The sequence below is a fragment of the Dermochelys coriacea genome, chromosome 8, assembly GCF_009764565.3.
Source record: "Dermochelys coriacea isolate rDerCor1 chromosome 8, rDerCor1.pri.v4, whole genome shotgun sequence".
Lineage (NCBI taxonomy): Eukaryota > Metazoa > Chordata > Testudines > Dermochelyidae > Dermochelys > Dermochelys coriacea.
This window is the reverse complement of record NC_050075.1, coordinates 11,807,531-11,834,684: the sequence shown is the minus strand read 5'-3', so window position 1 is coordinate 11,834,684 and position 27,154 is coordinate 11,807,531. Positions and strand designations below refer to the sequence as shown.

Below are 27,154 nucleotides of genomic sequence, written 5' to 3'. Positions count from 1 at the left end.
AGTGGAAGACATGTTATCTGGAACTTTTTTTAAAGCAAAGAAAAGAATGAAAATTTTTTTCAAGAGACAAACTTTCTGTTCACATGGAGATGGGCCATTTGCCTATAAGGACTTTTTCCACTGTGATTCATTAACATCCTGTGTAATTCACAAGGGGCCAGATTATGATGCCCATTCTCATGATGAGAAGTCCCTGATTTCACAAACAGTTGCACTGAAATCGACAGGACTGCTTGTGGAGTACTCACTGTAAGTGTATTTGACTCTAAGCCAAAGACAAACTAGCCTTTTTAATTTGAATTGTATTCCAGTTTGTTCAACAAACAGAAAAACATGTATTTGCCTTGATGTTGTAGAAGTAATAGTATATATTGGTTCAACACTTTTTTGGCGGGGTGGAGGGGACGACAGGGGAGAGGTATTTTAAGCAGTTTTGAAACTATCTGAATTGTAACTGAAGTTGGATGTGCTGAATGAAAACGTGTCTTTCAATGACCCTTTGGAAATGACATTTACTCTAAAATCATTCAACAATTCTGGTGTTAAACATTACGCTATATTATAAACTGCAAAGAAAAGACTGTGGATGTCGTAAATAGCACGGTGCACACAAGTTTTTATGACAGGTTTCAGAGTAGCAGCCGTGTTAGTCTGTATTCGCAAAAAGAAAAGGGTGGTGGCACCTTAGAGACTAACAAATTTATTAGAGCATAAGCTTTCGTGAGCTACAGCTCACTTCATCGGATGCATTCTCTGATAGTGTGGCTGATGTGATTAGGCCCTATGATAGTATCCCCTGAATAGATATGTGGACAGAGTTGGCAACGGGCTTTGTTGCAAGGATAGGTTCCTGGGTTAGTGGTTCTGTTGTGTGGTGTGTGGTTGCTGGTGAGTATTTGCTTCAGATTGGGGGGCTGTCTGTAAGCAAGGACTGGTCTGTCTCCCAAGATCTGTGAGAGTGATGGGTCGTCCTTCAGGATAGGTTGTAGATCCTTGATGATGCGTTGGAGAGGTTTTAGTTGGGGGCTGAAGGTGATGGCTAGTGGCGTTCTGTTGTTTTCTTTGTTGGGCCTGTCCTGTAGTAGGTGACTTCTGGGTACTCTTCTGGCTCTGTCAATCTGTTTCTTCACTTCAGCAGGTGGGTATTGTAGTTGTAGGAATGCATGATAGAGATCTTGTAGGTGTTTGTCTCTGTCTGAGGGGTTGGAGCAAATGCGGTTATATCGTAGCGCTTGGCTGTAGACAATGGATCGAGTGGTATGATCTGGATGAAAGCTAGAGGCATGTAGGTAGGAATAGCGGTCAGTAGGTTTCCGATATAGGGTGGTGTTTATGTGACCACGCTTATTAGCACCATAGTGTCCAGGAAGTGGATCTCTTGTGTTGACTGGTCCAGGCTGAGGTTGATGGTGGGATGGAAATTGTTGAAATCATGGTGGAATTCCTCAAGAGCTTCTTTTCCATGGGTCCAGATGATGAAGATGTCATCAATGTAGCGCAAGTAGAGTAGGGGCATTAGGGGACGAGAGCTGAGGAAGCGTTGTTCTAAGTCAGCCATAAAAATGTTGGCATACTGTGGGGCCATGCGGGTACCCATCGTAGTGCCGCTGATTTGAAGGTATACATTGTCACCAAATGTGAAATAGTTATGGGTCAGGACAAAGTCACAAAGTTCAGCCACCAGGTTAGCCGTGATAGTATCAGGGATACTGTTCCTGACGGCTTGTAGTCCACAAGTTTTTATGTATACATCTCATCCGTGTTAAGGGAAGTCACAGATATACCTAAAGTCCATGCAAACCGCACTGACAAATTCAGCTTACTCCTCTGCAGCAAAACATCTAAATCAAATGTATTTTATGCTTTTACTTATTTTTCAATCCTTTTAGTGACATCTAGTGGAATTTGTGCAAAATGCAGTTCTAGAATTCATAGTGATTAGAACTAATGTGACTGCAGTAAGTAAAACATTTTATTTAAATCCTATACCATTCTAAGTGATTTTTTTCACTTCCACTTTCAATCTTTTTCCTTTAAGAATGTGTGGCATGACACTCAAGGAAAGATAAAAGACAACTAAACTTTCATCTCTCTCTCTCCGGCTCAAATTATGTACTTTATTCCTTCCCTCCATACCCCTCTCCCCCAAAAATCACAAACAGCCCCACTGAGGCTGTTATTGCTTAACTATATCTTATTTGAAAACTTATCTATTTTTCCTGCACCTTGTAACACTTCTATATAATTGGAATTACAAGCACGCTGTGACGAGCAATCTCAACAGAGGTCACGTGACCATAAATCAGACATATCTGATAATTAATCAAAATTCTGACCAGGACTGGATTCTGAGTTTGCTGAAGTCAGTGACAGTCATTCTATCAATGGGCTTTTGGATCGGGCCAGAATGAATCTGAAGGAATCTGTTTCATCAGCAAATTATATTTGCTGAACAAGCATAAACATTAATTTTCTGTCTAGAAAACAGACAGAATGAGCACAAGGTTTCAAAGAAAAAACTTCTGACCAAGGGATAGCAGTCCTATGAAATATAGTTTAGGTTTCCTATATTTTTGAAACTTCCCCCTACCCCCAAAGTACAAACCAGTGACAGCTGTAAAGCAAGACTGTGTTTACACGGATCTGATTTGGGCTGTGTGAACAATATGGCAACCAAATGCAAACTGGGCTAATAATACAAGGATTCATTTGTATTTGGGAAACAAACCCCTTTATATAAAACAGGCTAGTATTAGCTCTCTGGAACTAATCTGGATCCTATATATTGATTTTTATAATCTAGTATCAATGATTAACAAATTACCCGCCTACCTTCAAAACACATGGGAACAGCGTGGAGGCTTCAAAAAATCATAACGTCATGCTTGGATTGAAATATCAGTGATAACTAAATGTCTATGGACTTTCAAGCTAAAAAAAACAACAACAATGAAGTCAGGTACTGCATGGAAGATTTTGAAGCACCTACCAGAAAATGAGACCACTTTTATTTCAATTTACAAAGGCCTCCTTTTCCAAAGTGCGGCATGCTCACTAGTGTAGTTAAGTCAATGGGAACTGCGGGTGTTTAGCAACTCTGGGCACCAGGTTTTAAGTATTCTGGTTTGGATTCTGGATGGAAGTCCAGTGCATTTGATCATCCATTCCATCCCCCCAAACCGCTGAGGTGTATCAAACAAAGGATTAAAAAATAATTCAAACATACCAACTGTAACAGTTCAAACATTTTACTAAATCAATTCACACAAATTCCAAATTGCAAATATAATTAAGGACAACAGAGGTTTTTTTGTTTTGTTTTTCCCCCAGATTCATCATTAAGACAGACAAAAACAAAATTAGTTTTGTAGCATGTGTTCTTTTTTTTAAAAAACGAAAGGAACGCCACGCGATGTATTGATAAAGCACCACAACACAGTTACAAAATAGGGTCTGCCGGTTTCTTCCACAAGTAAAAGACTACAGACTGCTAACAACTTTCTGCATCAATCAATACTTCATTAAAATAAAATTAAAAAATCTCCTAGATTACACTAAAAATCAGACGATGCCTGGAATACAGTGCATTAACAGCAGTAATGCCAACTATCATCAGTGCCAACATAAAAACAATTTAGAAAGTAAAAAACCACCCAAAGAAAACCAACAAAACAAAAAAAACTTTATTTCCCTATATGAGCGAAATTTAAAATAAGGGGAGCTCTGCCTCACAATGAGTTAAGGACTGGGGATGGGTGGGGGGAGAGAATAGGTAGGAGGGCTGGTATTGTAGCTTTCTAGGCTTAGTTGGCATCTAGCTTAGCCATTTCCTGCACATAAATCCCTATACTCTCACTGTCAAAGAGCACAAAGTACACTGTCTTGATTGAAGAGGACATTGTCGACACAAAATAGCTGGAGATGGCTTTCAGGATCAGCTGGGCAGCAGTTTGCTTGGGGAATCCATTTCTAGGGGAGAGAAAGAAAGAAAAGAAAAGGAGACTTGCACTGAAAACTTTTGATAGACTAGCCTTGCAACTTGCAAACAATATTTAGGAAGTCTCTTTTATGTAGTGTAGTAGTTAAATCTCCCAAGTAAGTGTGTGTGAGTTCCAAATGGAATTTAGGTTTTAATACTTTAAGCTATTTAGACAGAGCTCAAATGCACCAGTAATTAAAAACCATTTGTGGAGGAAAAAGCTCCTAAAACAAGAATCCTTTGCACTTTCATCCAAACAACTTGAATCTCTCTACACCTAATCCTTAATGAATTAAGTCTCACAAGACCCTAGTGAAAAAGTTAATTATCTCCATTTAACAGATGGGTACACTGAGTCATACAGACGCCAAAGGACTTGAGCAAAGCTGTTTGTGTATAAAGATATGTGCAGGTCCAGGAATAGAACCCTGTACTTGTGACTCCCAGTCCCTTGTGAGAATTTCACAGAATGATGTTTAAGTGGTATAAAGGATACTTACTATACTTTTTGCTTGCCAAATAGAAGGCCTAATGAGGCCTCTCTGAAATTCAGAGTTAAAGCCATGTAAGTTACATAGTGGGAGAAGGGCATAAATGTGAGACCTGCTCACCTAAATTAAACATTTCCTTGTATCTTGTCTCCTAAATTTTATAATTACCATAGCAGCAGGGCTGAAGATGCCCAGTTTTCAGAAAACAGCAGCAAAACCATTCTCTACTTGGGTGACTCTCTGATAGGCAAAAGGGGCATGGCTAGCTGCAGCCAAGGCAATTTGAACCTTCTGCATCATTTGTTGAATTTGGTCCACAGTCTCCTAATGTAAACACAGTTGTGCATAGTAACTATGCAGCAGCTGGATAAATCGTATGAGACAGGTGACAGAAGAAAAGAAGTAAAGAAAGGAGCTGAATGGGATGGAGGAAGTATTTTTAAAGATTTACATGACACAGGAAACTGTAAATATTATACTGACCAGCCACAGGTGTTCAAATACTTTTACACTAGAATTTTCCTACAGATTTCAAACAAATGTTTTGCCCCACTCCAGGTCACATCCTCTTCCATATATCTGAATTCCAGTTCAACCCAATCTATTTTATGAAAGCCATTTGGCTCTGTAAGAATCTTGTAAAATCTCCTGTCTCAAAAAAAAAATAAAAAAAAAAAATGCAACCACCTAGTTACATTGCAGCAGTCAGATAACAGATCTGAATGTTGGCTGTGCTGACAATATGTGACAAGTCTTTTGCACATCTTGTATTGGGAAATATACACAAAAAATATACACAACTGGAAACAGTTGACACAACCCAGGAGAATGTCTCTTTGACCTTCTGGGCTCTACAGATTTGGAAGGCCACATAGGCTGGCTACACAACAGGTCAACTCATGTTGCAGAAACACTGATCTGTTGCAAAGAGCCAACTCCCCATCATACCTTCGAGCTGGGGTACAGCTTTGGAGGAATGAGAGCTTGCAAAAAGAACTCTCCACCTCCTATCTCAGCGTCTTTTTACCCTTCCCCACTGGAACCAGAGAGACTGCAGGAGTTTCCTATAGCTGTAAAGGCAAAGAAACCCTGTTCATGGTGCCACAAAAGGGGGAGGCAGAACATATTATGGCAGGCCATGGGCCTCGGTGATTATGAGGGTAATCTGTCCTATCCCGATCACTGGAGAGGTGTGGGTGGGCTCACAACACTGCTGGAGGGAGCATGGGCCTTTGAGCACAAAAGTTAGGGTTTCCCTCATTCTGACAGTTTGGTTTCAGAGAAACATCTGGGCCTCCTCTTATTCCTGTCAGCCCCACAGCTGCCACCATGAAGTTATTGCCACTTCTGGGAAAAGCGTCTACAGCTGCATTACTTTCCTGACAGGCAGATTAAAGATTGAGGTACTTTGGTCATTATAAGGCCCTCATTTACTGTGGTTGCTAAGAGAGGATAGATGGATTGTGAGGAGGCAGCGTATCTAGCGGAGAGGCCACTGGACTGAGAATCAGGGATGGTTCTGCCACTGACCCGCAGGGTGCCCACTGGGCAAGTCACCTCACCTCTCTGTACCCACTTCTCTTCTCCACCTTTAGCCATCGCAGTCTATTTAGACAAGGGCTTTGTCTCTTGCTCTGCGTCTGCATAGTGCTTAGCACATCAGAGCTTTGGGATACTGGCCTCTAAGCGGTATAAAAATAAGAATGCATAATGTGGAACGTGAGTGACTAGTAACCATAAAGGCTGCTTTCTGTTGTACAAGAGATGCATTATAGGGAACAACAGTACTTGGTACATGGAAAAAGATAGTGGGCAATTTTGAAAATTTTAGTCATTGACTTTCAATGATTTAGGCTCTTAAATTGCTTTTGCTTTTTGTAAAATATTAGGAAAGGGTCAAAAACCTGTACCATTAAAAATTTTGCCTTTGACTTTAACGAGAATAGGATCAGGCCCTAAGGAAACAAGGTTGTTTTTTTCCCCCCAAGAAAGTTTTTTAAAAGCCACTCTTGCATTTAAGCAAAGAGAATGCTTACATCATAGTTAGGCTTGGCAGAATTAGATTTTGATTTTTTTTTATAATTTCAATTGATAATATCCATGTTTATTTTTAGGCATTTTTTCCAATTATTATGGATTCAAATGTTCACAGTTGCAGGAAATTATGGGGGATGATGGTCTGGTAGATGTTGAAATTCAAACAGTTTAAGTTTTATAACTTAAACACAAATTGTCAACATCATATGTCAAAATAAACCAAATAACTAGCCTTAAATCAAACTCTAATAAGTTCTCAAGCAGCATTTTTCTTATTCCGCCTATCTATAAATTTCAATTACCATCAATGGAAATGTTTTTTTGTCAGCTTGTTTGTCTCGGGTGAAATCAAAGGTTATCAATATTTATCAATAAAAATCTAATCCTTCCAAGCCTAATCATAGTATTGGAGTTACTGAGATACTCACCTACTAGTAATACAGGGGAATACTACTACTTACTTACAAACTGCACAACAGTGTTGGGAATTAGTTAGTGTTTGTCCAGCACTTTGAAGATATAAGGCCAAATTCATCCCTGGCATTAACAGGTGCTAGCTCACTTAACATTGGATTATACCTACATTGAATCTGGCCAATAAATACTGTTTTATTCTTCCTCTTATTATATGCTGGAAGAAGTAGCAAAGCCAGAAGGCAGTTGCCTGTGCCATGTACTACATATTACACAGAATACATTATCATAAAATATATTCTAACCGACACTGTATGGTTGTGCTGTATATAATGGGATATTGGACAAGCTGCCTGTAGTAAGCCTGGGATAGTTCAAACCTGACGACATGAAATTGCTTTTCCCCTCTTAACAGAACAAGTTTCCTAAAGCTAGTTTAGCTGTCCTAGTGAGGTGCATCCCTATATTGGAACAACCCAATGGTGGTGCACAGCTGTCATAGGATGTCTTATGCAACTTACCCTCCCTGATGCTGGCTTCACAAAGAAAAGGGCATCCGGCCACTATGCCCCTGTACTCCATCACTTCCCAGCCCCATCTCTGGTCCCTTGTGGATGTTTCAGATGGATATAAATTAGAGAGGACTTAAAGCTGTTTCTATTACAGGGGTACAGTAGGGTGGACTTATGCAGACTAGCACCAGGATCAAAGGAGTGTGATAGGGTGTACAATTTTTGGCACGCTCCCAGGATCCTGCTGCACCCCACCCCAATGGTGTCCCAATTGGATGCCAAGAGAGAATACAGGCAGGGCTCTGGCCGCTTAATTCCCAAGATTAAGAGAGCTCTATTAAACTCTATGTAAACTCTATTTAGATTTAAACTCTTGGGGGCAGGTACTGTTGTTTTGTTTGGCGTTTGTGCAGTGCCTAGCATGGGTCCGGGTCCGTGACTGGAGCTTGTAAGTGCTATGGTAATACAAATAAATAATAATAACCAGGGAGCAAGGTGACTAGCTGCAAGGGAGTTTATTTAGGGTCAACATGTTAGAAAGAGCAAAGAGACCTGGGGAGTGAGGTGCTGACCAAAGACCAGCTTAGGAGCTTTCAGGGAAAACAGGAATTACTTGTATAGCTTTGCACTATTTGTATTTTGAGCTTAATTCTTGTAAAACTGCAGTTTGAGATTTTTGCCAAAACTGGTGTCAAGACAGATTTAAAGTCAGAGGCCCTGGAATAAAACCACATTCAGAGGGGGTGACTTTGTATTCACACTGAATCTCTAGTGAACTTCTCTCCCTCAACGTTCTCCCCAGGGCCATGCTACAGTGAGCTTTCAGCCACCTTTGCACTGCATACCCCTGACTTGTGCTCTCTAGAGGCTGGATGTAGCTGAGCATCTGACTGCTACGAGCAAGCCATTTTATTTCCCCCCTGAAGTACAATATGATTTATTGTAACTACCCACACATAATCCCATTCCTCAGCCATAAAAAAGAATGAAGCTGTTTACGTGGGTTTATTGGGTGATGTCTGTTTGGCAGATGTCCGTACCAGAACAGCTGTGTGCATGTGCGGCCTTTGGCGTCTGTTGTCCTTAAAAGCTTTATTTATTTAAAAAAAAACAAAAAAAAAACAAACCAAAACCTTTTACTTTACAAAACAAGAGTAGAGACAGAACAAATATATTCTCCTTCATAGAAATTAATTACATTCCCCTTCTCCACTTTAATTAAAGAAAACAGCTAAGTATTTGTCTCTCTCGTGTTCTAAAGGCTGCAATCCCCAATGTTCTCATTGGCTTCAGTGAGAATTACATGAACATACCAAGAGAATATACCCCAAAATCTTGTCCGTCAGTCAGACAGGCTCACAACTGAATATGAATGAAATGATTATTTGGGATTTCATTCTATTCAACAGCAATACACTCCTTGTAACAATGGCATCTGTAAGTCATCCAGCTGAGAAAAAAATATACTTAAGACCCTAAGAATGGCCCCACTGGGTCATACCAAGGGTCCATCTAGCCCGGTGTCTTGTCTTCCAACAGTGGCCAATGCCAGGTGCCCCAGAGGGAATGAACAAAATAGGTAATCATCAAGTGATCCATCCCCTGTCGCTCATTCCCAGTTTCTGCAAACAGAGGCTAGTGACACCATTCCTGCCCATCCTGGCTAATAGCCATTGATGGACCTATCCTCCATTAATTTATCTAGTTCTTTTTTTAACCCTGTTATGGTCTTGGCCTTCACAACATCCTCTGGCAAGGAGTTCCACAGGTTAACTGTGCATGGTGTGAAGAAATACTTCCTTTTGTTTGTTTTAAATCTACCGCATATTTGGTGACCCAAATGTTCTGTTTTGTAAGAACTGCCATGTCGAGGAGTACACTTTGCAAAAACATTATTCTCCACAAAGTCTCCTTGAAACTGCATAATCTTACATCCTCTTAAAGTGACATATGCCAACATTCTTTCTGTACGACTTATTAACTTGTATTTTTAAACCTGGTATGATGTGTATCCCTTCTGTTTCAATAAAAATGATAAGGATAATTTACATTTTATAGTGCAAATTATTCCAAAGGATCCAACATTGCTTTACACTGTATGAAGGATATACAGGAATCAATTCCCCACTGAAATAGAGCCCCTTCTGGGGGTTGGCGGGGGGGATAAGGGGGAGTGTCCCAGAGCCTGAGCTCCAGCCCAATCCCAAAAATCTATATGAAATTTTATAGCCCCAAATCCTGAGCCCAGGAGCCCAAATCAGCTGGCATGGGCCTTGGATGTTTCATTGCCATGTAGACATACCCTAGGTGTTTGAACCCCGATACTTAGACTAACACTAAGCCATGTCTCGTTGCTATCATACGACATATGGTGGGGGCAGGTGGGGCTAACCACACACTAAATCTTGGTAAAATAGATTCCTTTTCTTCATGTTTATTTTTCAAGTTTTTGTTAGATTATTAAATGTGTTCATTTTAAATATTTTAGTGCACTCATAAAAATACATTTTATACACTTTAACGTATTTGTGTACTTTATGATTCTGTAGGGATTATTGTTAAACCTGCTCAAGTCTGAACTATGATTCACTAGAGTATTTCAATTGTGATTTACTGGTTGAATGAGTCTACAAGCCAGGGGAAATTTCATTAGAGAGATCTGAATTGAGTGGGTGAACAAGAATAAATCAATATTGCAGCAATGGGAGTTACGCCCAAGAACTGGAGAATGTGGGGTTGCATTAGAAAATCTGACCCACACCAAGTTAGGTAATAGGTTTGCACGACAACCTTACCTGCCACTGCCAATTGAAGGAAATGCAATTGACTTCAGCTTCTTTTCATCTGCCAGAGCCAAGCAGTTCTTCACTGTCTTTTCCAGCAGCTCCTCACATTTGTCTGAACCCCAACCTGGGCTATTACAGTGGATCACAAATTTAGCAGGCAGTCCATGGCCTGCACTGACAACAGCTAGTAAGAAACAGAAAGTGAAATTTAATTGCTTTCATCTTGTCAGGATTAAAAAGTACACATGTGGAAGTGTGATTAAAGCTGTAAACAGCTTACAGGCAGCTGTAGCTCACGAAAGCTTATGCTCAAATTTGTTAGTCTCTAAGGTGCCACAAGTACTCCTTTTCTTTTTATAATCCCAGTGGATCCTTTATCATACAAATCAAATAGCCTGAAGAGATAACATGATTACATAGATGGTTTTACATTTGCTACTATGTTTTGTTGGAGTAATTTGTAAATTACAACTATAATAGACCTCAATGACTAGAGAACAAAATCTATCACTGGCGATTTAGAGGACACAAAGTTGAAATGGGCACTTTATTGCAACTTTCTTCTCATTTTATCAGATAATATGTTACAAAGTTGGGTTGTCTGTTGGAATATAAAACTGTTACAGGGCCGCTGTTGTTTTATTGTAATGGTACTGTCAAGTTACCATATGTGCCAGGATGTTTTTCCAGTCTCAGATTAACTATCTCTGTGATCTTTAGAGGTTGGTGTTAATATACAATTTGTTGAGCCAGCTTTTGATCAGACTGCAGCCCAAATGTCATCAAATGCAAAGATTATGATGTATCTATAAATCGACAGGAAAAGCTACAGTAATTATGCAACTGTTTTCTTTTATTCCGTCATTGCAGCACTCTGTTTCTGATTTAGTATGACAGAGTCTATTTTGTCTCATTTCAACAGACAGTTTTGAATTGATGTTACCTTAAAACTTCTCTGTCGCACGCATAACCTCACCCTTGATGACTGATATGATGCAGGTTTCTAGTTTACCACTTTCATTATTTAATGAGACAACTGTCCAGTATGGATTTATGGATTTACAGCATTTAATTTATACATCAGAAGACATGATCTTGTGTGCGTGCCAGGGAATGGAAGAGGGCATTTTATATTCTAATTATATCATGGCACCCCAACCCTAGCACAGATGTGCAAGGGACACAAGGACACCCCACAAATGGACTAGTGACAATCAGCCTCCAGGCTCTGGGAGTGCAGAGACAGCTACTGTGACTTGGGAGCACAAATCTCCCAAGAGGACAGGGCAGGAAGCAGGGCTACAGCCTCACCACCTCTCAGCTTCCTCTGCACAGCTGGTTGGGTGCAGAGAAGGGAGCAGACTACGTGCATATCAGGGAGCTTAGGGCCAAATTGCATCTCTATTCTGACCCGCAGTTCAGTGGTGGAAAATACTGGAATTTTATTTTACTTACTTTGGTTCATTTAAAAAAAATGCCTATTCATAGGCTCAAGTACAAAGTTAGTCACACAATACAAACTTGAATAGCAGTTCACAGTCAGACAGACAACTGCATCTGGGGCTGAAGCTATCTGTCCCCACAAAATTGTGGGTATGAAATGGGATCTTGCTTCTAACAATTAGACCTGCAATGTTCTTATTGGCAAGAAATTCTCTGTTCCACACTGGTATGTTTATGGAGCACTTTGTTATTACAATATGGTGGCAATAACTCCTGGAGCCATGTTATCACATATGGATATTACCCTGTAGGTGCCGCAAAAGAGACAATAGTGGAAATACTTGGCATGTGGAATTCTGACTGCAGTGGGGTAAATTTTAAGAGGCAATGGAAGCACAAGCATTTGTGCACTTTGGGGCCTGCAGATCCTCAACATACTGAATAACTTCAGTGCGAGGCAATTTTGTCATAATTAGCTCTAAAAAGTTGGCAGATTCAGAATACATCATAAATCCAAGAGAAATCTAATAAAGCCAGCTAGCACATCCCTAGTCAGTGGAATTTTATGTATCGTGCGACTGATGTGGCCACTTCAGTACCTCTCTTCACTTGTAATACCTTCATACTGCAAGAGGAAAATATTGTGCTGACATGCCTCACTAGTTTTACTGTCTCTGAAATGGAGAGAGCGCTTTCTGATAGAACTATGGGGACTCTGAGGACAACTGTTAATTATCCAAAGCAATTTTCACTTATTTCAAATTAAAGTGCTTTGAAAGAGGAAGTATTTTACAGTTTTCTATAAAACATACAAGCTGTGTGTGCAGAATTCAGCTATGGTTACAGCTATACTCCAGGAAGATAACCACGGTTTAGTCCACACTATGGAACAGGAATCCACAGACATAGGGGAAATGTCCAGGGGATGCTGGTGGCATGACTGGAACCCATTTTCTCCGGTGGTCACAAGCTGGAGGTGGCAGTTTTTGCTGGCTTCACAGAGCCCAGGCTGCCAGGACTCCCAGGATTGGGGAAGTGGATTTGTGGCTGAGAGCCACTTTTCCCTGCAGTCTCATACTATGCTGAGCACAGCGTGCCTGGGTTTGTGGGTCTATACAGTAATAAAAAATACTGTAGTCAATCAAGAATATGGGAACAGCTCACTCTATAATTTTCAAGGAACAAGAACCATTAGTAACAAAGTAAGCATTATGTTTAAATGTATGTCTCCATTTTCAAGTTTGGACAAATGAGGACAGTGCAGTGAGTGTGACATGATAAAAACTGAGCAACTTGAAAGAAAAAAGTGAAGATAAACAGCAGACATAAACAGTTATCATTTTTCCTGTCATATCCCCAAGTCATAAATTCTGTCCTAGTTGTAGTCAGTATTCATTTAGTAAACTGCATGCACTGTATTTATTTTTACAGTGTAAACACAGATGGCAGAATCAGAATTCTTTATTCACAACATATATCAATAATTTTACAGATGGCCTAATAGTACATTTTGCAATTCATCAAACTTTATTGCCCATATGTGAGATTTACTCATATTGCTAAGTTCTTGATAATTGGGCATCAAAAATTCATGAACTGTTTGAAAGAATCACATTTATACAGATGACTTAGGTCCCGATTCAACAACGCCCGTAAGCAAATGCTTAACTTTAAGTATGTGCTCAAGTTTCATTAAGGTCAATGGGATGTAAGTATGTGCTTTGCTGAATAAGGATGGAATTGAAAATGTGTTTAAAGTTAAGCATGTGCTTCTCACATGCTTAAGTGCTTTGCTGTATTGAGGCCTTAAAGAGCCTTTTAAGTACATAGATACACATGTATACAGGCATACGCTATCAATCACACGAATCAATATACGTTTGTAAATAATTAATTTTGAGTTTTTGATATCACTACCACACTACTTGACCATCACTTTAGGGTGGATTCTGTGTTTTTTTTTTTTTTTTTTTTACCTCTGAACACTAAAATAGTTAAACTATGTTGATGGGGGTCACGTAAGAAGAGAGACACCCATGCAAGTGTTATGTTCAAATGCGTCTGAGACTGATTTATACACAATATACAATAAAACCAAACTGAAAGTCAACTAGAAATCACAATGCATGCAGACATTCTAGTCATCCATTTTCAGAGATTTAAGCCTCACCTCCTGCTACGTCCAATGGCCCATTCTTTTTGCGAAGCTCAATGACTGCCTCCACAAATTCTTTGCCACCTTTCTTCTCCAAAGTGCTCCCTGAACAAAGACATATTTTAGTTTATCTGTCTGTTCCCGAGTTGTTAAAGCAGACATGTGATTCATTGTTTTAGGTGGTCATATAGCCTAGATTTTTCTGCCCAAACATCTTTTTGGGGACTGCAAAGTAAGATCTAAACCTTTTGGGACTTTGGAGTTAACTAGTCATTTAAAAATATATCCCACCAGGACCTCACATTTGTATCCCTTTCTCTAACACTCATATTCTGATTTCAGTGTCAACATGTGTGGTGACATTCCTAGTTGCCTCCATACCACATAGTTCCTGGTACTGTGCTGTGTTTCATGGGCTACTTCAATGGTGACTGATGGTTCATAATTCTTCCCCTAGGATTCAGTTCCCCTTTCTCTTATAAATTGTTTTAAAGAGCTATTTGCCACAATAAGAACTTGAAACTCACCTGATCTTGATCCCTGACCCCAACAGGTGGCACCAGGAATGAAACAGTCTCGTGAGTGCAGCGGGCTGCTTTACTTGGCAACTGCCCAGCTTGTTGAGCCACCTTTAACCAAGAGGAAGAGCCTCAGAAATAAGGAGAATCTCTAAGGAACATACTCCTCCAACGAACTTCTCTAACTACTGCTAAGGAGCTGGACACTGTCGCTCTGGGAGGAAGAGAGCTGTGCAGTGTTTCAGGGCAACAAAAGGTGCAGTCTACAAAGGCAGTCCAACATGAAATGGTTTAGATCTTATTTTGCAGCTCTAGTTTCATATATTAATATAAAAATAGCTGAAGAAAACATTTCCCTAACTACTTAAGCATCCCAAATCATTTAGCACTGTGCACATTTATTATAAGATAAGCAAAGAAAGAAGTGGTATTAAAGTTTCTGATTTGTGATATTACTTTGAAAACTGATTTAAAATAAATAAATAAATCAGAATTAGAAACTGTAATAGATTTACACATTTATTTGGTGAAGCCCATTCATTTTACTGATTGGAAGGGAAAAACTGCATTTTCTGATGGAAATGCACATATTGTATGCTCAGTGAAGCAGAGACCCTCCTACGAGATACATTTTGCTAAATAGGGCTACAATTCTAAGAGCTAACAGCACTGCAGCAGACTGCTTTTCTTTGACATCATTAGATGTCTTTCAAAATTATTATTAAAAGTTTGTTAAATAACTGTTGTCTACTGACTTTTTGACTTTGACTCTGCTTTTGTTAAATACAGCTTATTCTACTGCATTTGGATGCTAATAATTTTAGAGAGTATGCATCCTATGCTCTTTCACCATAACTGATTGATACTGGGCATTTCGTCTAAGTATGGACTGCAAGATCAGACCCCATAGTTCAGGGTTTAAATTGTTTACAGTAAACATCTCAACTTTACATCTAAATATTTTGGTCTAGGGTCATTTTCACAAATGAGTGCAACTTTCCTGATTACCTCTATGGTATCTCAGAAGTTACCTGCACATCCATTACATACGTTCCAAATGGTACATTTTTATAGCTATAGTTTTAGAATCAGGAGGACTCCTGAATCAGAGCCAACTGGGGATAAAGAGGAGTTGCACCACCTGAGTAGAGGTGCTTGAAAGCATTATGCCTCTGAAAAACACATCTTGATAGGGCTGGAAGGATGGAGGGGGTGCCATTTGCTATTTAACAGGCCTAGCTAGCACTGCCTCCTGTACAGCCACTCGAGAGTGTAAAGGGATGGTGGAAAATGGGCTTTCACCCCATCCAGAAATACTCCATTTGGGGCTGTTAATGAATTTGACCAGAACTGGGGGACATACTGCGCATGGACCATGTACCCTCTAGCACAATCACAGAGAATCTAAAGACAGAAAAGGGATATTAGGTCACTGAGTGACAGCACTCTGCCATTATAGCATTGTTGTACACGTAATGGCATTTTGTCTGGATCAAGTTTTAATTGTGTCAAGAGATGGGGCTTCCACCCCTTCTGATGAGGATTCATTTACTATGAAAACAAAATCTATATAATAATTTTAAAGAAATTGTTTTTTTTCACTTTTCATGTAACAATCCAAATACTTATCTCCTTGCAGATGTGGTGAAAAGAAAAAGTATTTCATACGGATCAACACTAATTTCTGCATTTATTCCTAAATTAAATTCAGCCTTTTTAATTGATAGTGACGTTTTAATTTTGCATTATACTTCACTACCTTCTTGTGCAATTATGAGCTGTGTCTAGAAAAGGGCATATTGTATTCAATCATTTTCCACAAAATTAGTAAGGTTCTTGGTGAAAGTCTTGCTTCACAACTTCAAGGTTAGTGGCTTATTTACTCACAGGCATAAATATGTGTTACTTCCATGAGAGTAAGGTCATTATCTCATGCTTTCCAAGCAGGCATGGGTATCAGTGTTGAAAAACAACCTAAGCAGAAATTTAGGCTTGTAAAATTTTCAGGATAAACCCACAGTACATTTAAATTGTTAGACGGATGGTAAACGTTAATAATTGGAAGCTAAGCATTTGTGCATTTTTATTCTTTCTTCCAGCAGTCAGATGTAATTAGAACATAGATGAAAGCATGATCAGTGCAGTTTTCACAGAAGTTTCTTTGTCCACTAGTTTCAAAAGCATCTCTTCAAAAGGTAAGAGACGAGTACATTAGCTAGCTGAACTTCATAGTCTTTAGAAGCATATTATTCAAATACAAAATATTCTTTTATTTTACTTTTAAGGCTTCTGTGTAATTTCCTTTAGCCGGTGAGTCTACAGCTTCACCAGTTCAGGCTGTTGTCTCTGCTGCTCCAATAACCTATGCAGAATTGGGTTTCCCTGGACATTGCTTGGAAGAGAGGTCTTTCAGGAAAACCCAAGGTGTTGCAGAAAGTGTTGATCATGTGGAGACACTCTTCCCTTCAAGCCAATAATGAAACAACATCCCAGGCATTAAGGGGCACTGTGTGGTCAGTGGTGATGTGGTTAAGTTCAGTGGTAAAATGAGGCTGTGATCCCTGTTGTTATATCCTATTATAAGGTGTGACAGGGTTGGGCCAGATGGCTACAGGAGACTAATAGAAGGCAGATATATTAGCCCCAGGTTCAATAAGTCCCTTTTCCCTGGGTAAGGTAACAGGGAAGGTTCCAGAACAATCAGGAATCTTCTGGAGACAATTAAGACAGACAGGCTGATTAGAACACCTGCAGCCAATCAAGAAGCAGCTAGAATCAATTAAGGCAGGCTAATCAGGACACCTGGGTTTAAAAAGTAGCTCACTTCAGTTTGTGGTGCATGTGTGAGGAGCTGGGAGCAAGAGGCACTAGGAGCTGAGAGTGAGAACGTGGACTGAGGAATACAAGCATTATCAGACACCAGGAGGAAGGTTCTATGGTGAGGATAAAGAAGGTGTTGGGAGTAGGCCATGGGGAAGTAGCCCAGGGAGTTGTAGCTGTCGCACAGCTGTTCCAGGAGGCACTCTAGACAGCTGCATTCCACAGGGCCCTGGGCTGGAACCCAGAGTGGAGGGTGGGCCCAGGTTCCCCCCAAATCCTCCCAACTCCTGGTCAGACACAGGAGGACTCGACCTGGACTGTGGATTCAGAAAAACGGCCAAGCTGAGGGCCGCCGTGAAGCTCCAAGATGAGTAAATCCGCCAATAAGCGCAAGACCCACCAAGGTAGAGGAGGAACTTTGTCACAAAGGGTAGGTTGCTACTCTTAGCAGCAACCTTAATGTTCAGTTCAAGTTCCAGTTTGGATTATTCCATTCTGCCATAAGTTTTTCAGGCAGTTTCAGTAAGATCTCTTTTGTTCTCTCCTCTGTCTACATTTCTATTCTAAAATTTGAGAAATGCTTTAAATTCATTGAGATACAAGGTGCTTATCAGGAAATTATGTGATTAAAAATATTGAGTTATACATGTGAATCTTAAGAATAAAAAATTAAAAATTGAACTCCTTGAGTCATGCTGCCTCCCATGCATTCTCTTTGGTGTAGCATGTCTATGCAAATGTACGTGAGAATACAGAGACAGCTCATGAGAGCCACAAATACAATTGGGCTGTATGTAAAATGTGACCAAATGACTGAACGTATGAGCTTAGAAATTTCAGATAGGCTACCCCCAAGATGTCAGATGTGAACACCTCACACTTGGTGAGCAGTGGGGAAACGGATATAAGTCAGAAATCTGAGGGGTCTGGCCCAACTTTATTCAAGTCCAGGCATTTACATAGCCAAAACAAACAATCCTGGTGTACTCTTTAATTGGGCACACATTAGCACTGCACCTCTGTTTCTTGCACTTTGGTTTTGGTTGTGCATTCTATAACTTTGCTTTTAGAAGTCTGATCTGACTATGCAAGTCAGAGCTGTCCAATGACTTTGCACTTACTCGCTTGTTTTTACGATCAGTCAGGACTGCTGGAAGTGAGAAAGGAATGCAGATCTGCATAGCTTGGACAAGCTTGTTGCTGCTGATTGACCATGCACACACATACAAACTCTGCAGCACTGAACTTTCCATTACCTACTTCACCACCGGTGTAGAAGTCAGAGTTTGTCGGGTGAACGACAGCATCACTGTCGATCGTGGCAATGTCAGCCTGTACAACTTGCAACTACAACAGGTAAACAAATGTATATCAACCACGTTGGACAGAGACCGAGGACAGGCTCTACATTTACACACGTACCAACGTCCATGTTTTCCTACCTTTACATCTCCAAACCTTGTGCCAAGAGAGTATTCTGAGTGGTGTGTGCAAGTATGTGTAAAGAAGGGTGTGTGGAGAAGAGGAGGAGGAATGTTGAGTATGACATGGTTAAATGAATGTTTGGATGACAAGTCAGAGCAATCACATGAGATCATTTCGAAAGTTTTAAAACCAGCTAAAAACCCCATTTCACTTTGCAGAAACCTCTAATACCAGCACCCCATAGAGCATGACATTAAAATATGGTATCTGTTTAAAAAAGAAATTCTGGATCATCAAGTCAAACAAAATAATTAGGTTCTCCATTTTTTGCCACCATTGCTGTCACTTTTAAATTTCAATTTTCATCATGTTGTCAGCTTCTAAAAAGAAAGTAACCTTCATGTCGGGAGAAAATCGTATCGTTTCAGGCAGAGTTGTCTGGTATTTGCTTTTTAAAATAGAACGGAGTAATTTTTTTTAAAAATCCACATTTTATCCATCTTAAGTTAGATTTCAAAAGTTTTTAATATTTTTAAAAATATGTGCATGATGTAACATTTTCCCTCTGGTAGTCCATTTATTTGTGTGGTTTTTTAAAAAAATAAGTAAAGTATAAATATTTTTATATTTACACACACACACACACACACACACACACACACACACTTATATAATTAGATGAACACTGACTTAGATTCAGCCTTCTTGTATCTTTGTCCTAGTAATTTACACATATACATTCATGTATAAAAAGCAGTGAAAATGGAATTAAATTTACTGTTCTATTAAGGAAATCTGAAAAGTAATAAAGAGCAGGTATAAAACAGATGTTAAAAATAGTATTACATGAAGTGCATCTAGATCAGTACTCTCTTATAGTAGGCAGACTTCTGCTGAAGGGTAATATTTTATTTGAAACAGAATGGAAGCCATAAAAGCAATACACCGTACACTGGAATATATTTTCAAGTTTTATGCTGCTATAAAATCAGTACTGGTTTTCAACTGAATATGAAGGTGATGGAGAGGGGTAATTGAAGACTAATGAAAACATACAAACCAGTTGATTGAATTAAACATGAAATCAAGGCAGAAAGCCAATTTGGGGGATTATTTGATCATCTCTCTTTACAAATTTCTGTGTCTACTTTGAAAACAAGGGATTGCAGGTAGAATGGAGAAACTGCTTATTTTGAAAGTAACCTGACAAAGAATATTTTAATTCTTAATGAATCCACATAAGAACCCCCCCTCAAAGTAGCTAACAGTCAATTATGAGCATTATGGAAAGGAATTTAGATGACTTCTTATTTTAATTGCAATCAACTTGAAGAAAATCACTAATAATTAATACACAAATATTTAGATTTGTTGCAAATCATTCTTCTTAACTGAATTCTCTAGATTCTTCTTTGAGCGCTTAAGAATTTGAAGTTTTATTTTAATGCATGAAGTCCAGGAGAATAAATTCTGGGTTCCATAATTTTCATGTGACCATTAGTTGCGTCAACCCATTCCCCATTTACCTAGGTCATCTTTAAGGTCAATGTCAGCATTGGTAGGATTGATAATGGCCTCCACCTCAAAGCCGGCTAAATTACTGATTTCACTGTGAATAAGGTTCAGCTGAAAAGAAAAGCATGAGGTGGGAAATAACAGGACAGCTGGGAAATCGGAGAAGCTGCAGAAAAGTAAGCTTTGCAACACAGATGGAGATAGCATCACTGCAAATAAATATGCAAAATAAAGTGCAGGTCATAAAAGGGGTTATTGGTCCAACAAAGAATCAATTTCAAACACAAGACTCAAACATTGTTCTGTATATAGAAAGGAAGTCAATGTTCTTGTTAATGAGCTCTGCTCTTATACAATGTATGTTTTATGTTCAGAATTGTTTGAAATTCCTGACATGATAAAGGATAAACTATTCCCCTTTGAACTCCTGGCTCAAAGATACTCTCACCACTTCTTATGCATAAATTTGAGCCAGGAATTCTTTAGACAGGCCGAGACTTTTAACAGAGTACATGGTGGTTTTAATGGGTCTCCCCTTCTCTGCTTAATCCATTAAGTGTGAAGATGTTTTGGAGAAATCAGGCATTTATTTCCAGTGACACTGCCAGTCTTAAAAAGGAGGCAGGTTTCCTTTTCAGTCACAGAAGCAGACATCATGATCTGCATCTTAATAGCTTAAATTTTCATTTGTCCAGGACTGCAGTATATTGGTAGAAGGGCTGGTGAAGTAGCATCACTAAGTAAATATAAGGCTCTGTCGGTATATATGCGGTGTTTGTGGTGCATGCTTGTGCTGCAATCCAGTGGAATAGTTTTAGGCACTCTACTTTTTCTTTTAGTTAAATATTTTTCTGAAAATAAACTGCCTGCAGCCTATGAACTATACCCGCACAGGGCTGTCTTTTAGACATCCCCACAGCTATCAGTATTAGGAGGATTTATCATTGGTATGCATCAGGGTGATGGAAATCAATTAGCACAGGCATCGGGAGATTAACCTCACATTTATAACTTAAGTTATTTAAAAATGCAACGATCTAGTGGAATCTCAGGCAATACAGTTTTAATGTCTAGCAGCGTATTTTCAGCAAGGTATATAAAGTGTTCATTTAAATCATAAGTCATGCTCAAATAAGAAATATACATCTTGTGCCACAACTGTGGATCTTCGAGATGTGAGTCCCTATGGGTGCTCCACTGCTGATGCACCATGTGCCTCTTGAGCCTTGACTGGAGTTTTTCCATTAGCAATGGCCATTCGACCCCCACATGAGCTTGATACAACCTTGGGCCGTGCACCGAAGGTATGCAGAGTGTGCGGGGGAACTGCCCTCAGTTTCTTCTCTATCTGAACGCTCAACAAAGGACAATCCAAAGTTGAAAGGGAAGGTGGGTCAATAGTGGAACACCCAGAGGCAGACACATCTCAAAGAACCACAGCTACTGCAAAAGCTAACCTCTTCTTTTTCTTAGAGTAGCATCTCTATGGTTGCTCCACTTCAGGTGAGTCCCAAGCAGCATCACCACAGAGAGGAGGGAGCTTCAGAATTGAGTCAAAAATTTAAGACAGTACAGCAGTACCAAAAACCACATCAGATCTGATGATGTGGACCAAAACACAGTGTTTAGAAAAAATAGGCACTGAGGCCCATGTAGTAGCTCTGCATATTTCAGACACTGGAATGTTGTTGACTAAAGTTGCTGAAGTTGCCTGAACTGATAGAGAGTACTGTTATCCACTGGGGAGGTAGAGCATCAGCTTCATCGCAGCAAGTGACAATACACACAGAGATCCAGCCTCTGTATAGATATCATGGACCCCTAGGATCTCTCTGTGATGGAGACAAACAAACAGTCTAGGTGATTTCTGAAATTATTTGGTCCAATCTAGATAAAAGGCCAATGCCCGTTTCACATCTACAAGTATGAAAGGAGGTCTCCTACTGAGTTTTATGTGGTTTTGGGAAAAATACTGGTATATAAATAGATCAGTGAAGATGTGAATTGACAACACTGTAGGTGAGAATTTTGGGTGCAGTAATAAAGAGACCTTGTCCTTGAAAAATACCATAAATGGAGGGTCTGCCAGCCAGGCACCAATGTGATAGTTACTAGAAAGGCTGTTTTCATAAATTTAAGCAAGGAGCAGGCTGCCATAGGTTCAAATGTAGGTCCCATGAGGTATCCAAGTACCAGGTTGAGATCCCAAGTAGGAGTAGGATCCTTAACCTGGGGGCAGAGGTTCCCTAAACCCTTAATAAATCTTGAGGACATAGGGTGAGCAAATATGGAAAACCCCTCTAGTGGGTGATGAAATGCTGATGTATCACAGCGATATGAACCCTAATAGAGCCAGCTGATAAACACTGATATCTTCAAGACCAGCAGATAATCCAAGATGGCTGACAGCAAAGAGAATTCAGGCACAAGATGGTGATGGTAACACTAGTGGTTGAATCTTTTCCATTTCTGAAAGGAACTAATTCGAGTGGACTCTGTTCTAAAGTTTAGTCATATTTGTTGTTCTCCCAACAAGCGGGTGGATTCTAATTCTGTGAACCATCTAGAAGCCATGCTCAGAGGTAGAGAACTCCTAGGTTTGGGTGAAGCATGTGACCTGCATCCTGGGAGACCAGATGAGAGATGGTAAGAAGCTTGAACGCCAGTTGGACACATGGGTGAAACAGGGAAGGATACCAAGCCTGTCTCAACCAGGTCGGTACTATAAGGATAGTCCTGTCTAATCTTGTTAATCACTCTTCGTATTAGTGGTGTTGGAGAACAGGCCCTTCATACAGGGAAGGAGAAAAGCAGCGACAAAGCGTGGTGACCCAGGCCTCCTTTGGAGCAGGATGGGATAATTCTTGGTTTTGAATGTGGCGAATGGGTCCTCTGGAAGTTTCTACCTTTGGAATATCCCATGAAGGTTTTGAGTCCAAAGCTCATTCATAGTCCTGGGAGAAGCATGTGCTGAGCATATCAACTGTGATATTCTGGGCTTCAGGAAGCTAAAAGGCTGAGATCTGAATCTGATGGGTTATACACCAGTTCCATAACTTGATAGCTTCGGTGAATATGGAAGGAGATCTTACTCCTCCTTGTTTGTTGATGCAGAACATTCAAGCCACATTGCCTGTCACAATCCTGATTGATTTGCCCTGATGAGTGGTAGCAACTGAAGGCAGGCGTTCCTGACTGCTTTGAGTTCCAACAGGTTGATATAGGGACCAGTTTCCTTAGATGATCATCTGCCCTGAGTTGTGAGATTTGGAGGTGTGCTCCCCACCCTAAAGTGATGCGTCTGTCACAGTTACTGTTGGAGCTGGGTGGATGAAAGGGATGGCTGTACAGACATGGAACTGATTTTTCCACCAGTCTAGAGAGTTCATTTGGGGGGGGGGGGACCCGTTTGTCCAAGCTGTCTCTGGTTGAGCAATAGATCCTTCTGAAGCAGCCCTGAAAGCAGCAAAAGGTGAAATCTTGTTACCAAGGTGAAAGCTGACAACTGTAAACAGTTTCTTACTGTGGATCAGGATTTCCTTGAATTGTCATAACCAGATCTGCCAAGGTTATGAATCTGCCCATGGAAAGGAAGGTTCTGGGTGCTAATGAGTCGAAGTATACCCCTATAAATTGCATTATCTGTACCAGAGCAAAGATAATGTAAAAAAACAAAAAAAAAAAAAAAACCCCCAAAAAACCGAACAAGCTGGAGACCCAAGTCCTGGAAGAGAGCATGAGCTGCCTGGGTGGAGGTCAGCACTGCTTTGTAAAATTGGCCCTTGAGTAAAATTGGCCCAGCTGTTGAGATACAGGACAACTAAAATAGACTCTTGACAAAGGAAAGCAGCTAGTACCACTAGAACCTTTGCGAATACTCTTGTAGTTCTCAGGAACAGAGGGCAAAGGGAAGTACCTAGTATTGAAACTGCTCCTGGCCCATAGTAAAATGTGTGTATTTCTTGTGAATGGGTGAATCACTATATGAAAATAGGTGTCCTGTAGGCTGAGGGCTGAAAACCAATCTCCTGCCTCTAGAGAAGGAATTATAGCTGCCAGAGTCACCATCCTGAACTTCTGAGACTTCACAAATTTGTCCAGTCATCTTAGATCTAAGATCGGTCTCCACCCTTCATCCTTGAGCATAAGAAAATACTTCAAGTAAAACCTTTTCCCCCGTGAGGGGATGGGACTGGTGCTATCGCTCCTAAATGAAGGAGAGAATGCACTTCTTGATTCAGTATAGTCTCATTAGAGGGGTTGTGAAGAGGGATGGGGAAGGGAAGTGGCCGGGAGGGAGGGACATAAAGTGGATGGCATAGCCCAATGTTATAACCTTCAGGGCCCACTTGTCTGTTGTAATACGCTGACAAGCCTGTTGGAAGTGGGAAAGGCAATCTCCAAAAGTGGGAAGGTTAGTGAAGTTTGCAGCTTGCCAGCTAGAGGTGAGGGAGAATTAAATCCTTGACTGATCTGTCAAAATTGTTGTGATGACTGGGTACTCAGTGAAGAAGGGTGAGGAGCTCTCTTCCTCTGGAATCTCTCTCAATTTCTAGTGGGTTCGGCGGTCCAGTGAAATCCAGACAACCAGCCCAAGCATGATCTCTGAGCAGTTAGAGACCTACAAAATCTCATCTTGTTCTTAGCGGTTTATATATCCAAAGACTTCAACATGGCCCTGGAGTCCTTCAGTGTGTGTCGGGACTCATTTGTAATCCCCAAGAAGCAATTCTGATCATCAAACGGGACATCCTCAAAAGTATTCTGATCCTCTCTCGGGAACCTCGATAGTTGGAGCCATGACACCCTGAGCCCTGGGGAGATGGATCTGGCGACAGTGTCTGTGGCATCTAAGGACCCTTGGAGAGAGGTTCTGGCTAATAACTGATCCTCTGTGATGATGGCCTGAAAGTGTTCTCTATGCTCATGTAGAAGATGTTCAATAAAGGCAGCAAACTTCTTGTAATTCATGAAGTCATACTTGGCCATGATCACCTGTTAGTTTGAGATCTGAAATTGGAGATTCGCAGATGTGTAAGCCTTTCAACCAAAAAAGATCCAACCTCTTCTGGTCCTTATTGTAAGCAACGTACAGTAATACAGTTTGCCCCTCCAATTTACAACATCCACTACCAGGGAAACAGGTAAGGGAACAAAAATTCTGAGTCCCCAGGAGGAACATAATATTTCTTATCCACCTATTTGCAAGTTGCAGGGATGATGACAAGAGTTTGCCACATAGGCTTCATTGGATGGAGGAGCACTCCATTACCAGGTAGTGCAACCCGTCTGGGTGTTGCCAACTGCAAAATGTCCAGGAGCCTGTGTTATGAGTCTTTAACCTCCTCAAGAGGTATCTGAAGGGTGTCAGACACCCTTTTCGTGAGGTCCTGGAACTGACCAAAATCACTGGCCATCAATGGTAGTGGAGGCATGATTGCCTTTTCCAGAGACAAGGCTAAAACAGGAGTTGAGGGGTGGCCTCCATATCCACCCTAGTCTTCTATTGTTCAAATGTCTCCTTGTGTTAGGAGCATGGTATAGGAGACCTCAACCTCTCAGTGCAATGAAGCTGGAGGTTTGGCAAACTATTGCCAATATGCCGCCCAAAGATCCCAGTATGGCCATTGGGGGTGGGGGACATCTAGAAGAGGAGATTACACTCAAGACTGATCCCACCATTCCTGTTGTGGTTGAGGATCCTTGTCAAAGTATGGGTTCCTGCTCGGAAACAGAGCAGAACCCTGCACTGATAAAGAGGAGACTGACTGAATGTCTTCTTCATTCTCCTCAATGTTCTCCAGGGAGCTGGTGTGGGGGCAGGAGAAAAAAAAGTCAGAATCTTGTGGTACCAGGAACAATGATAATCTGGAGACTGGGATCTTAGTACCGAGAGTCGTTTGGCACCCATAAGCAGTGGGGACTCCAGCTCATCTAAAACTGACAAGTACCTGGAGTAATGGAATTCCTGCAGTATCAAGTGAGTCGGTACCAATGCAACAGTTGAAGTGGACAGTACCGTTGATCTGGAGCACATAGGTGCTGGGCCTGAAGGTGTCTGGAGCTTTGATTTTCCTGGTCCTTATGGTGCCAAGTGAGAAGGCACAGATGGTAAACCTGATGTAGACGATGCCATTCTAGGAGTATTTCCTGGGCCTCCCTGTCCTTCACAGACAGTACTGGGGGCCTGCTGGAGCAATGCCTCCTTGAAGCGCTCTGGGATCTTCCAGCCCCACCAGAAGCAGAGGAAGAGTCGTTTGCCACAACGGTACCGAGCCAAGAGGTCAAGGTCTCGGACACCATAATGTGACTGGGAGATCAGGGCCTTTTGGCAGCTGACTCTTGCTGGTGGGAGACAGAGCTCCTCCTCTTTGTTCTCTTAGGGGAGACTGGGCTGAGGCCAAAGGGATGCTAGATCTGTCCAGACACAGATGTAAGGGAGGCGGCGGAAGGCGTCTTCCTTCGACCTGCTTCCAAGTCAGGTCAGGAGTGCTCCATCCTCGATTTGGTCTCCTGATTCTTCTATGCTAAATTTGAGAGGTTGGTAAAAGTTACCCTTTTGGGCGATATGGGACTCTCCAAAGCAATGGATATGGCTGTCGCTGACCAGGAGAGCCTCCTGGCAAGAGGCAGCATTTGAAACCTGGTGAGCCAGGCATGCCCAGCCAGGCCAAATAGGCTTCCCGGAAAAACGGCAAAAAACCCAAACCTCTGACTACTATCTAACTAATTCTACACTAACACTAACTAGAAACACTGAACTAACTAAAACAACAACTGTAGAACACGCTGAGCTTATAAAAGGCAGACATGCTACCCGTTTGTCTCAGGCCGAGGTGGTAGAGAAGGGACTGAGGGTGGTTTGCCCATGCAACTCTACAAACCCTCGGTGTGCAGCACGAGGTAGTATAGAGTGCATGCACAGGCCAATCGGATACTGCTAATGGAAAATATCCAATCAAGGGCTCGAGAGGCACATGCACACCTGAAGTAGAGCACCCTAGGTATACTACTCGAAGAAGAATTAAGGTTACAATACCAAACCAGTAAGAACATATT

General features: G+C 40.9%; 1 protein-coding gene across 5 annotated transcripts in view; it reads right to left on the bottom strand.

Annotated features, from left to right (window-relative positions):
• Window positions 1-3,232: 3,232 nt before the first annotated feature.
• LOC119859821 (core histone macro-H2A.1) overlaps window positions 3,233-27,154 on the bottom strand; it is a 75,127-nt gene continuing 51,205 nt past the window's right edge. For 3 of the 5 annotated variants that reach the window (XM_038412526.2, XM_038412527.2, XM_043520215.1), the window contains exons 6-9: window positions 20,107-20,206; window positions 13,833-13,922; window positions 10,229-10,403; window positions 3,233-3,969 (exon numbers count right to left, since the gene is read on the bottom strand). In XM_038412526.2, the coding sequence (XP_038268454.1) occupies window positions 3,804-3,969; window positions 10,229-10,403; window positions 13,833-13,922; window positions 20,107-20,206 (531 nt within the window). In that variant the 3' untranslated portion in view covers window positions 3,233-3,803. Of the gene's footprint in view, window positions 3,970-10,228; window positions 10,404-13,832; window positions 13,923-18,411; window positions 18,503-20,106; window positions 20,207-27,154 lie in introns of all 5 variants that reach the window. The other 2 variants (XM_038412528.2, XM_038412529.2) reach the window with 1 other exon arrangement.